At 43.2% G+C, this 13,558-nt stretch overlaps 1 protein-coding gene across 2 annotated transcripts in view; it reads left to right on the top strand.

Annotated features, from left to right (window-relative positions):
- The window catches only part of net1 (neuroepithelial cell transforming 1), a 34,042-nt gene extending 21,607 nt beyond the window's left edge, over window positions 1–12,435 (top strand). Inside the window, exons 1-9 of one of the 2 annotated variants that reach the window (XM_023299769.3) lie at window positions 5,088–5,387; window positions 8,182–8,289; window positions 8,388–8,552; window positions 9,047–9,109; window positions 9,335–9,508; window positions 9,615–9,872; window positions 9,983–10,153; window positions 10,394–10,580; window positions 10,679–12,435. In XM_023299769.3, coding sequence (XP_023155537.1) covers window positions 5,295–5,387; window positions 8,182–8,289; window positions 8,388–8,552; window positions 9,047–9,109; window positions 9,335–9,508; window positions 9,615–9,872; window positions 9,983–10,153; window positions 10,394–10,580; window positions 10,679–11,112 — 1,653 coding nt within the window. In that variant the 5' untranslated portion in view covers window positions 5,088–5,294 and the 3' untranslated portion in view covers window positions 11,113–12,435. Of the gene's footprint in view, window positions 1–5,087; window positions 5,388–8,181; window positions 8,290–8,387; window positions 8,553–9,046; window positions 9,110–9,334; window positions 9,509–9,614; window positions 9,873–9,982; window positions 10,154–10,393; window positions 10,581–10,678 lie in introns of those variants that run through there. The other variant, XM_023299768.3, reaches the window with a different exon arrangement.
- The last annotated feature ends 1,123 nt before the right edge of the window (window positions 12,436–13,558 follow it).

Below are 13,558 nucleotides of genomic sequence, written 5' to 3'. Positions count from 1 at the left end.
ATGGCTGCTGACATTCTGCTGCCTTTTGGCTCTGACTCCAAACAGAGTTAAGTAAAATCAGTCTGTGCAAGTGCTAAAATCTGTGCAAGTTGATTGAAATGGTCTTTTTATGTATGGCTTGTCTAGTCTTTGTAGGTTTTAGCTGTTCTTCAGGTGTCTCCCAAACTTAATTGACCAGTAATTATCTAGCTCAAATAGTACACTCAAAGAGCGTCCTGTACAGAACAATTTAAGATGAATACACATTCCACTGCTAGATGTAATGAATGTAAGAAGCACATGAAGAAAGTATGTTTTCATCAAGGCAAAAAAAAAAGATTTTAAAACCTGCTAAGAATTAATTGCATATTTGCTTGTATGTAGTGTGTAGTATGTCACTATATAGTGTGAAGGCATGATACCCAAAAGAGAATGTTTGCTTTTTAGCCAATCAGGGAAAATAGATAATTTCTAGATGAGTGTTATATTTAAAGTCATATCTAATATAATCAAATATAGCCACTGATGTGCAACATTACCCACATTTCTCTGTGTCCTCTAAAGGTATTAACATAATGTCTACTACAGTGTAAATCTATAAATATATGTCTGCAGAGAAATAGTAAAGCCTTTTGGTATATCTTGTCTGATACCCAACTCTTCTCAGGAATTGTAGCACCTTCACATCATCTACTCGCATGTCCACCTCCTCATGCTGAATAAGCAGGAATGGAAGGCTTCACCCTGCCCTACACAGGTCTGGTCCTGCCCTCCATTCCTTTTACAGCAAGAATGTTGCCGCAATAAGAATTTCCCTGGTAATGATGCTCGAGTCTGGATTCTTTGATATGAAATGATATGTCTTTCCACTTTCATTTAATGGAAACTACTGCACTTACGCTCTGCAAGAATACACAGAGGTAGTGCCTGGCAAAAATATAGGCACAAGCACTCACTTTGCAATTTTGAGCTGTTCTCTTACTCGTTTTTATGTGAAAAATTCATATGTTGTTGTACCAGTGCCACCATGACACACAGCTAATGACAGTAACTTGGCAAATGGTCCTTTTTTATTTGTCCTATCAGTGTATGGGTTTGCTCCGTCTGCAAAGCGTTGGCGGTTTCAGTGTAAGTCTTAGTTATGTCGCTGTGTTTGGTAGCAACCAGATCTGCTCTGGGTGTGAACACTGACAAAACAAAACTTAAAAAAACACTGAGTTGACTAACCAAGGATGTTTGTCTGGTTTGAGAACTATGGCTTCCATTGTCTCTACAGGCTGTTGTTTGATTAAATCACAGTCTACAGCTTCATCTTTATTTAACTGTAGCGACAGAGGAGTGGAGGTATTTATAGTTCCCTACCCTCAGAGCAGTAACTTTTTAGATCAACAGTAGTTTAGATCTTTCATTCACACCCTGATTTTGGCCTGATTTATTATTTGATCTATGCAGGGAATGAGTGAATAATTAAAGACTCACTGAGTGTCAAAGTGATGTTAATCATATAGTATAGATTTCATTGACTTCCGATCTCAATTGAACTGAACACCCATGAGAAATTTTTGGAGCTAAGAACTGCCTTAGGGACACTGACCTCATGGCATTAATGACATGGCAATTGTATTGTCTAAAGAGATGCATTTAATGTAAAAGTCACAAGGGCAGTCTTGCTAAGTCAGAGTTGGTAAGGTTTTTGTAATACTATCAACACTGTGAGCAGCACCCAGCTCATAATACGTACGTAAGCCTAACAAAATACTGCTAGTCTTTGTGAACAATGAGTGTAGAGCATCGCTACAACAGATGTAGCTATTGTAATTCACAAAAAATAAATATTAAAAAAATAATAAATTTTTCAAAATGTGAACACTGTGATGCACGCAGTTAATAAAAAGTAACAACTGGAACTACCTCACATTGCATTCTGTGAACTTATCCAGATGTCAGTCTTTGAGCTCCAGTAAGTTTAAGGGTTTCTTCTTTTCATTGAAAAGCTCGATGACACTGTTTGCATGTTTACGTTCAGTTGTCTTAATCTTGTCCCTGATCATCAATGCAAAGTATCTCCATACATGACTTTAGATGTGTGTGTTTTTTCCCCAAAAAGTCACAGCAGTCTGTTGCTGCAGCTGCACTTACCACCACATTTCCATGTGTTATTATCCATCATCTCCACTACTTTTTACAGTTTTACAGCATTTACATTACTACAAAAACAAACAAATGTTTTTGACATGGTATAAAAAAATATTTTCTGACATCCCTAATCTAAACTGAATGCAGTCAGATGAATTTATAAACACAAATTAAACCACTCTTTCATATTGAATCTGAAGGAATTTTTTTCCCTCTTGTGATGTAAATGTTCTGTATTCCATGTATGAAAAAGACTTTTTATCACCATAATTAAAACATAATTAAAACACCACCATATTTTTTGGAAGAATGTGCTCATACCTCCAGTTAAGGCAGAACAGGGGACTGGGAATCGGTGATGTGCTATCTATCCTGGTGATGCAATATTCAGTTCAACTACCCCTCCTTTGTGTTGCTGCCAGCCTCTACCAGCAGGGGGCAGCAACACCACCCTCCTCTTGCTTTAGATCAGTCAGCACCGAGTGGTGTGTGTTTGCCGGGAGCTACAAGCTTAATGCCCTGTCCAGATCTGGAAGCAGGCTCTGCTCATCCTGCACTTGCTACTGCTGATGTGGAAGTTAAGCTGAGCTCTGCCTCATCAGGCCTCAGGGCTCAGTCTGTCCCTGGCACGACATGGGTTAGCAAGTGGTGGAACTCTTCCACTCACTGCATTACTCATCCCGCTTCAGCTCTCTGTGCTCAGTCTGGCTGTATATGTGTGTTTAGGGAGTGTAAATCACAACTATACTCCAGCTGCAGCTCAGTGTGACTCTGGGCGACGAGGCCAGGCAGGCCTCACCATGTTGTGTTTAGTTTTTATAGAGGCTGGGCTAGACGTACAGCTGATTCAGCCTGAGGTCTCCCCAGACAGTGAGTAACAGCAGGACTGCACACGGTGTCTTCTGCAGGCACGCATAGACTACACATAGACACATTCATTTTTATTGGGTCCTCTCTGACTCTTCAGTCTGCATAGTTTTTTCATTCTGTTGTCTTATGATCCCAAATCCTGATTGTCTTGTTGATGTTCTGAGATGTATCTTCTCTGTCCACTTTGGGCTTATGGGTGATATAATGCAGACTCTGGTCCTGTTTTTCTGCAGCAGATGAGCCCTTCTGACCACTCTGTCAACAGACCTAAAGAACAAGGTGTCAACATCTATACACCTCAATCAGCATCTGTTTTTTGTCACCGCAGACACACACATATTGCAACAGCATGAAGCCTGCGTCCTGCTTCACACCTCAAAGTTGACTCGAGGCTGAGGCAGAGCCATTAACAGCTTGTCCATTTGCTTAAAACACACGCATTGTGCAGCAACTCCACATTAGGCGCTCCATCAGGCCTAACACCTCCACTTTTAACTGTGCATTTGTGCACCAGCTGTGTACATGTGTCTGCTTGAGGTATGGGTGTCCTTCAGCCATGTGTGCATCTCCCTTTGTGGTTAAATTTCCCTTGTGGGTGCACATGCATGCAGGAATAACGAGCACGGGATGGATTTTGTTTTCAGTTAAGGTCTTTGTCTTTACTGAAACTGGGAGACATGTTGGCCTTTGCCCCCTTCCATTAGACCAATCAACATATGGACAGGAGTCGCACCCCACCCCCAAGTGGTGCTCAGTATACAGGTTTCAGTTTAAACATCTGGCTGAGTGTGTCACAATGCTCCCACTATTGATATTCTAATTGTTGGCCTCCCCCAGTTCAGCTGATGAGACTGATAGAAGCTGTCTGTCAAGCAAAGAGCTCCAGATACTACTTTGATTAATTAGCTAGCAAGAAACAGCCACACCATAATTACTTTGTAGTTTGATTTAAAGAATGTTGACTAGAATTAGTCAGTTAGTCTAAATCTTTGTTGTACTTGATGCCAGACTAAATAAACCTTCAATTGTGTTGGGCTGCAACACTGAGTATAATCATTTTAGTTTTACAAAATGACAATATAGCATGACCATAAGGCTTATTAATAATGTGATAGAAAGAAACTGTAATTGAATCTGTTTATGTTTATATTTTGGTTTCATTCATCAACATGCAAGTGTAGTTTTCTTTAACTGGAAGCGACACTTCTATATGCTTAATTCTAATAATGTCGCCTGACAGGTACAGTGACTAATTATCTGCCAACACTAAGATAAGATAATCCTTTATTGCTCCCCACGCCAGGGGAAATGTACATTGTTACAGCAGCAGCATTTTACATCAGCAATAAATATATGTATAATAAATAATAATAATAATATGTACAATATGTACAAGGATAAAAAATGAATAAATACAGCATTAACACACTGTAGACAACAGCAATATAAAGTGACATGTAAAATAAATGTAAAAGTGCAAGATGCAGCAGTGCAATAATCACACTTTTCTATGTTTTCAGTCAAAGTTACTAAAAATGTGAGACAATAGTTTACTTAATGGTTTCAGTCTCTAAACATTTCCAGGTAAGTTTACTGTAAAGTATTGTCATTGTCATCCTCTCATCTTCAGCATACATCAGTATATATCTTATTACTGATTGTTAGAAACCAAATGTAAGGGATCATTGTTTGTAATGTTTCAATAGTGTGTTCGTCACAAAACAAAACAATACAATTTCTTTTTCCCTCAGATATCACCATGTGTCTGTAATTCAAACACGGCTCATTGGTCAGAGTTTACTGTACATCTTAACCCAGTTCACTGAAAGAAACCCACATTGCATCAGTCAAGGTTCAGGTGTCCAGCATTCATTAGCCCTCACCTATGTTGTCTGTGTCAATTCCACTTATCAGTAAGTGTGTGTCATGATCTTTAAAATTCTCACTAATGTTTTCAGTCAGAGTGGACGATCAACAGAGCCTGCGGGCAGCATCTCCTTACTTCCATGTAAACCTGATCCATGTTTCATCTGCAGCCACCAGAGGCAAGGGCTCCTCCCATCTAAGCTCACTATAAAGCCCTCCCTCCTTTAGTCTGCCTCAGACCAAAGTTTAGAAAGTGTGTGTGAGGGCAGCTCCCAGAAAGCCCCGTCCCGCAAGGGAGGAAGACAGATAGGGGGAAGGTGTATTTATTTATTCAGGTTTCTTTACTCTCACACAGCTCTTGATTTTCAATATTTTTCTCTGATGTGGATTACTTGGAGCTAACACGCCAGGATTAAAAGGATACTGTGTTTTTACTGAAAGCTATGGTGGCTTACGATGAACTTGGTAGCTTGGTGCCTATCAAACGGACTCTGCAAGTGATAGACTGCCAGAACCAAGCCAACAAAGAGTCAGAGGTAAGATCCAAAACCACACTGTGGTGGCTGAAACTGTGTTTGACAATGTTTAACCGGAACTCCTTCAGTGAAGTCTTATCTTTGTGTCATGCATCAGACTGTGAGTGATTCAGCGCCTAACCCTGATTTTATCTCACTTGGTTTGTGTTTGTGAGTGTGTGACATGAGACTTTGACCATTGTGCCTGGGCCCTTAGAACAATGCTGGTGATACTGTTGAACCTGGAAACGTTAATCATTGGATTACATTGCACTACCAAGGGGTGTGTATTCCCTGCCTGCTGTTCAATATGCATCCCAGCAGGTAGCTCAGTCTCTGTGGGGTAGGACGAGATCAGGAAAGGCAGCAGACTCAAAGCAGCACAAACAGTGAAACGGCAGGGGGTATATCCTCAGTCAACAACCCTGCATCCAAAGTAATACCTTTGACCTCAAGCTTTGGAAGTTAAACAGGTTGTCTCTGATGCAAATCCAGCATAGCAGCCTGGCAGTGTTCCCTCTGCTACAGACACCAGTAAAGGGACAAAGGTGTTGAAACCCAGGTGTGTTCTCTGTACTGGTAGAAGTCACTACTTCAATTCATTCCTTCCTCTTTTGAGACTTGATTCGGAAGAGAGCATGTGGTTTCACTGACAGTAAACTCTTCACAAAGGAGAAGTATGAAAGCAATTCATGAAGTGAGTCCTATTGTCAAAGAATTACTCAATTTAAAAGAATTTTAGTTTAACACTTTTTTTTTTTTTTAATCCCCTGTGCTGACTTTTTGATGACCTCGACTCTTTGATTTGTGATCTGACTGCTCTGTTTCCCTATCAGCTCAAGCTGAGCTGTAATCACAGGGACACATCTGGGGTTTTAGCTCACAGCACACATGAGGTTACATCAAAGAGAAAGCACAGGAAGGGAGGTTTTGGGAACCCTGAAAAAAAACTCCTGAAGTTTATGAGGTTGTAATCTTAGGTTGGAAGTTTAAGGAGGGAGCATGTACTTTATGTCTGCCTAGAGGGTCATTGTTCCAATGATAGGAACTATCAAAAGCAACAGTGCAAACCCCGGATCTGTCTGGTTTCCTGAAGCAAGGCTGGCTCGCTCTAACTCCAGAGTTTGACTGCCAGGAATAGCAACTTTCCCCGTCTGTCTGCACTGTTTCACTTTACAGCTGATATACAAAGAGCAGGACTAGTGGCCCTTTGTTATTCTGGGGCCAGTCCACAAAGGACAGGAAGGGCATGATGGCCAGCACACTTTTCCAATATTGACTTTTGGAACCCCCACCCTTCTCTAACTGTTGCTTTTTACTTATTTTCTTTATCTACAGATATTAAAAGGTCACAATTTAGAGACACTCAAGTTCTTCATGTGAGGACAGACTGTTTTACTTGTCTGTTGAGACAAGTAAAACAGTCTGTCCTCACATGAAGACCATAGTTTAAGCAGATGACATGCGGCTTCTCTTTGCTGGCTCCTGCCACTAGAAAGCTTGCTAAGTTCTCAAGGCAGTTTGAGGAGACCCTGACCACAGCAGACCATGACCCAACCACAGCCACAGCAGCTCTCAGGCCACGCCAGACTGAGTGGATCTGTTCCACAGCTGTGTCCACGGAGCCCGGAGCCTCAATGGCTGCACTGTTTCCCACATTCGCTGAGCCAAGGCAAAATCCCATTTGGCCTGAGTCAGGAGAAAACACAAGCAGCTACTAGCAGCACTGTGCTCAGTTTTAGCGGGCAAGCCCTCATTAGAGTGAAGTCCTTAAAATGCACAATGATCTGCAGAAATTGCAAATTTTGGAGATGCTAATTGCAGCTGTGGCTGTCTCTTAGTGTCGTGTTTTTGAAGAGGCTCTGCAGAATGAAATCATTATCCCAAATCTTCTGCTCTTTGATTCCTGCAGCCTGTTGTTGTTGGAACAAGGCCAAGCAGCTCTCTCCTTTCTCCCAGCCTCAGGGCTGGGTGAGGAGTAAGGGAGGGGAGGGGGGTCACCTGGCCCAGGTGTAGTGCTGCTCTCACGCAAAGCTTGTTGAAGAGCCTGTCTCAACTCGCAGTCATAAACTCTACTGTGCACCCCCTGCAAAACTGCACTGTGTAAACACTTTAGAGGGGCATATTCACTATTTACGACTCCTGCTTGTTTCCCCAACTCACAGCGGTGGTCTGTTTCACTGAATAGTCCTGCCACACTGCCACACTGATGCATCTCTGGGAACAGCAGTTAAAGACCTAGAGCAATCAGGAAGTATTTATCACACTTTGAGTGATGGAAGAGATCCACTCTGGAGGGGAGTTAAAGCTGCCAGATAGCAGAGTGTGTGTGGGGAGGGGCATTGAACAGCTGAGAAGTACGGTCTTGTGCATTCCTGGCATTCCTCCAGACCCCCTTCCCCTCCAGATCAGCAGTCAGAGAGGGTCTTTGTACTCACTGGGCTCAGGACTCTTCACATGATGGAGCCAACAGCTGCTGGAGCTGCTTCCTCCCCCTTAGTATCTCTGTGTCTTCTGGTCCGCCAGTCTGTCTGCTTGCGGCTCGGCCTCGGCTCCAGCTACTCCTCTTTCCTCAGCCCTAAGCTGGGAGTGGAGTCAGCAAGCAGGATTTATTACTTGACTTGATGTGTTTTGTCACAAGTAAGTCACAGAGGAGCGTCTGGGCTCACTGTAGGGGTCTCACAGTCAGTGTTACTGATCGATTTGTTCTGACCTGCTGCACTCCGAATGAAAAGTTCAAACTTTTTTAAGACATGAGCCATAAATAAATTATTTCTAACTTGCATCTTCTTCCATTTTTCTCCCGTTTCTTCAGGAACCCAGCAACAAGCGTGTCCGTCCTCTCGGCAGGGTGACGTCACTAGCTAACCTAATCTCTCCGGTGAAGAATGGGGCCGTCCGGCGCTTCGGCCAAACCATCCAGGTAAGCTCCCGTCACATCCCACAGAAAGAGAACTCCTCTGGTCAAGAGATACCTCTTGCAACATGTCTGAAGTGGGGCTTCCTCTTTCTGGTCTGTAGGACTCCTTCCGGGGGAATGGAAAGTCGCCGGGCGTGCCCCAGAAGCCTTGCAGCAAGGCAGCGGCCCCGACACCGCCCAAAAGGAGGAACAGCACCCTATGGTCGGAGACGTTGGATGTCCACCAGAAGGGAACTTTCTCCACCAAAGAGATCAAGCGACAGGAGGTGAGAATCAGCACTGACACATGGAAATACAGTAAAAATGTGCAGAGCGCCAAAGTAAACACAAATGACTGTGCTATGTCAGAAATCCAGACAGTGGAGAATTCTACCTGTCTACCAGGCGACATTCACAAGTCCCTGTTGTATTTGTGTCAAATAGCTTTAGTGGGACTGAAAGACATCCAGGGCTCATTTCCCAGTCTGTGTGAACTCACATAAACCTGACAAGCCAACAAACTCATGCCCAGCCTCCTCACTTACCCTGCATGTCAGACATCTTAGCCAACTGTCAAAAGCATTAGACTTTTAACAGACTAAAGCGCAGAGAGCAAGGAGAGAGAGAGAAAGCAGAGATCTCAGAGTTGACCTCAGTCATTTGACTCCACTGCAGTTTTAGATGGAGCCCAATGGCTATCACTTGAAATAATGTAATGACATCCTGATTTATGTGCTTTGCTAAAAAGTATCTTTCTGTGCCTCCTCCTCCCTTTCCTCAGGCCATATTTGAGCTGTCTCGTGGAGAACAGGACCTGATTGAGGACCTCCAACTCGCACGCAAGGTTTGTATTTTTAAAGCGCTGAGGCAGAGGGAGTACATATAAAGCAAACAGATTAAATCAAAGTCTGGCAGGCCTTCCATAAAGCCAAGCCAGGAACTATAAAAAGACAGGAATTGTTCTTGTCTTTCTCTTGTACCCCTAAAGCTCTTCACCAAGCTATTCTTAGCAGCTGCCTCTCTCGGCCCTGATGTTATTTGACCATTGTGACTCTGCTTCCGTCTACAGGCATACCATGACCCAATGCTGAAGCTCTCCATCATGTCTGAGGAGGAGCTCACTCACATCTTTGGCAACCTGGATGCCTACATCCCTCTGCATGAGGACCTGCTGGCCCAGCTCTCCAAAGCCACAGGGCAGGATGGGACTGTGGGTCAGATTGGGCAGATTGTGGTAACCTGGGTAAGTGTCCCTTCATCTTTTCATCAGGAACTATGATTCTATTAAAACTCTTTGTTTTGAACAAGGAAGGCAGTTAGTTAAAGTGTCCCTCTCTCTTCTTCTGCAGCTGCCCAGACTCAATGCCTACAAGGACTACTGCAGCAACCAGCTGGCAGCCAAGGCGCTGCTGGACCAGAAAAAGCAAGACCCTCGGGTGCAGGACTTTCTGCAGCGCTGCCTTGAGTCACCCTTCAGCCGCAAGCTGGACCTGTGGAGCTTCCTGGATATCCCACGTTCCCGCCTGGTCAAGTACCCACTGCTGCTCAAAGAGATCCTGAGACACACTCCACCAGAACACCCTGATGCTGCCAGCCTGGAGGAGGCGGTAAGTCCAGGACACAAGCCAAACCTGTGTAACACAGGAAGCACAATCATCTTCACATAGGTTATCTTAACCTGTGGCCTTAGTAGTAATCAGGCTAATCGTGTTTTCAGATCGCCATCATCCAAGGAGTTCTGTCTGACATCAACATGAAGAAGGGAGAGTCAGAGTGCCAGTACTATATCGACAAGCTGGAGTATCTGGACGACAGGCAGAGGGACCCTCGCCTCGAGCAGTGCAAGAGCCTGCTGTGTCATGGGGAGCTGCGCAACAAGAGCGGCACGGTGAGCAAAACACACACTTCCCACCCCATCAACATATTCTCTTTTGGCTGCCTCTTAACACATCAACACAAAGCTCACATCCCAAATAAGGCAGTCAGGCTATAACTTTCTGCCTCTCTGACCTAACCAGAGGAGTATGAACTTTGATAAGAAGAAACAGCTTCCAGAAAACTGCTCATGGTTATGTAAGAATATCAGTGCTATGGTTTGAGTGTTTTTCTCTTCTCTGATTCCTTGCAGAAGCTGCATGTGTTCCTGTTCACTGAAGTGCTGGTCCTTACTCGCCCAGTCACTAGAAATGAGCGCCAGTGTTTCCAGGTTTACCGGCAGCCCATTCCAGTGCAGGATCTGGTGCTTGAGGACCTGCAGGATGGAGACGTCAGAATGGGAGGCTCCTTCAGAGGTGCCTTCAGCAACGCAGACAAAGGTAAGTCTTGTGCCACAAGGATTCTAGCAGTTACTGCACAAGAGTGGCTTTTCCTCATTCTGTGATTGCTAATTTCATTTCTCCTGTTTCCGCCGCAGCCAAGAACATTTTCCGTGTGCGTTCCCAAGGCCCAAGCCAGGCGCAGTCCCATACGCTGCAGGTCAACGATGTCTTCCACAAGCAGCAGTGGCTCAACTGCCTCCGCAGCGCCATCTCCGTCCACCGGCCCCTCAGCGAGCCCTCCACCCCCAGCCCACCCACAAGTGATGCTCGCTCCAAGCGCCGGCCTTCTTCTGTCTCCGCCATCGTCCACATGGAGGAAGCAGATGAGAACTGCCCAGAGCCGACCTCTCAGTCCGCCCCCTGCTCACCGTGCAACAGCACAACTCCCAGCCCCACCTCGACATCTCCTTCATCAACGACATCATCAACGTCGTCATTGGTGCCGCTGTCCTCGCCTACATCACATAAAAACAAAAAGGACAAGAAGTGTCTATATTCTTTAGGGAAAAGAAAAGAGACAATGGTGTGAAGTGAGGTGACGGGAGGGAATGGACTCCACGGACATTTTGGTTTTTGTACATATAACAACGCGGAGAAGCGTGGGACTTGTATTTATGTGTGTCTGCGTGCGTGCGTATTATTACAACAGTGTTCTGTGTTACTGTCCTCTTCGGCAGCTATTTACCTTACCCCTCCATCCAAGTGCACCCCACAGAGACACAGTGTTCTGGAGGGACGTGCACGGCTTCCACCGACTTGAAAAGGGAAGCACAACGAGGAACAAACCCATGTTTCACACATAAATCCGTGTGTGTCGAGTTTGTTGATTTCTTGAAGAATGAGGTGGTGCATCAAATCCTGTTTACTATAAATTTGATATTTAAGCATTATTTTAGACCTGTTTTGGGGGCTAATGAAAGTTTTACATTTTTATATTCTAAAATTTATTGTAGTATTTTTTAAGGTATCATAAAGCAGCACTGTTTTAGCTTTTAGGGCAAGTTATTTGAAAATTTGAGCATGTTTATGAGAAGAAAGAAAGGAAAAGAAACCCCCCAAAAGGTGAGATGTACCACACAAAGCTACAAATTTCTCTGTAAAAACCTGATTTTTAGATGAATCAGAAAGACATGTCTTATTTTTATACATTCCTGAAATGACAGATACTAGAACCCGGACACTATTTTATTTTATTTGCTACAGAGGCATTAATTTAAATCTTGAACAGATGAGATGTTAATTTCTCTCTACGAAACACAGCAATAACAAACCATCAGATGCTGAAATCCTACCAGAGAAATGATAAGTTCCGTTTTAAGAAAAAAATTTGAACTGAGCCATGTTGGTTTTTAAAAAAGCTGACTTTTCAAATAGAGACGGATCACTTTTCAGTGTAGCATCTTGCATGGAGCTTTAGTTGTGGACACTGCTCGCACCAGTAGAGGCATCAGTGTGTATGGATCTGTCCTGAGCGACGGACAGCAATTGATGTAAAAGACTGGTTGAGGATAATAAGAGAATGTTGTTGAAGGCTGAAGAGAAGAATTGAGACCTGAGGGATAAGGTGTGTTTTGGAACGGAAACAGACTGTCAGAGCGACGTGTTTTACTCCATCAGCTGCTCAGGCTGGTGTGAAATCTTGCTCATAGATGGATGAAAGATGGTAAAAATCAAGTGAGTGTAACTGATGGGAAAAGTACGTAGGGGAAGGGAGATGAAAAAGGTTTTCGTATGTGTGCACAAAATGTTTTTGTTGTTGAGATGGGAAGAAAAGAGAAAGGGGCAACTTGTTTGCCATGAATTTTATGTAATTAAAAGAACAATAAAGATCTGTGTAAGATTTGAAACTGAACCTTTGATTTTGTGTCTTTATTATTCATTCATCTGCTAATAGCGCAAACATTTAGTAAAATATGCTTTATTGCTTTCTTCCTTACAGTAAGGGCATTGATACCATTCATGGCTGTACTTCAAATAATTAAGTTACTGCCAGCGCTGCTTAGCCTACGTTAGCAGAAAGTCTATAACCAGAGAAAAGCCTGGGCTGGCTCTGTCTGATGATGGCTGAATCTCACTAGCATGTTATATTTACTTCTTTAGTCCATACATTTTGCACAAAATGCACAATTTCCTTAGCTTGTAGTTGTGATTTGGACATTTGCACCATGCCAGACAAAAGCCCTTGAAAAGAAGAGTCACATCATCTCTGTTTCCTCCAAAGAACGAACAACATTGGACCATGGAGCCCGTCAGTAGTTCCTAGAAGTCAGGAGCAAATGCTAGCAGCACTGTAGAATTTCTACAGAATACACATATGATGCACTCTGACAGGATTAGTGTTTCAACGTTGTGGAATACCACAAGACATCTAAAAGTGATACTTTTGTGGAGTCAGGGGAGTTTAATATTCATTAACTATAACATAGAGGTTTGTTAGTCCCAAGGTGGTGAAATGAGGATAGTAATTTTGAACTACAAGTAAGAATAATAAAGCTAAGTCAAGAGGGTTGGGTGTTATTATGCATTGAGATTCTGTTGACTATTACCTGTCTTTGCTATGTAGCAGAGACAAAGACAAAGCAGAGAGAAGTTAGAAGACCTGACTGAGTCTGAAAAAACAAGTTTTTAAAAGGCCAGCATTCATACTAAACATGTATTCTATCACAGTGTTATATAGGTAAGTGTCAACTAGTAACCCACTACATGATCACTGAGTACTGTATGGTGGATGAGCAGGAAAGCTGAAGCTCATATGGACTGACTGGACTATAGCCAGATCGAAAACAAAACAAAGTATGTTTCAAATAAGGAAACATATTAAATCTGTATTATACTGCAATATTATACAATGACTCGACATTTTCATGAATATATAGATAATCATATTGAATATGTGACTTATATTATGTGCAATTGTTTAAAAAACATACTGCAGTGATGCTGCATTTCAGAAGGACTGCGGACCAATGAGGTTA

This window comes from Amphiprion ocellaris, chromosome 21 (genome assembly GCF_022539595.1).
Source record: "Amphiprion ocellaris isolate individual 3 ecotype Okinawa chromosome 21, ASM2253959v1, whole genome shotgun sequence".
NCBI classification, from domain to species: domain Eukaryota; kingdom Metazoa; phylum Chordata; class Actinopteri; family Pomacentridae; genus Amphiprion; species Amphiprion ocellaris.
Note: the sequence above shows the minus strand (reverse complement) of the source record. Positions and strands in the feature narration are given on the sequence as shown.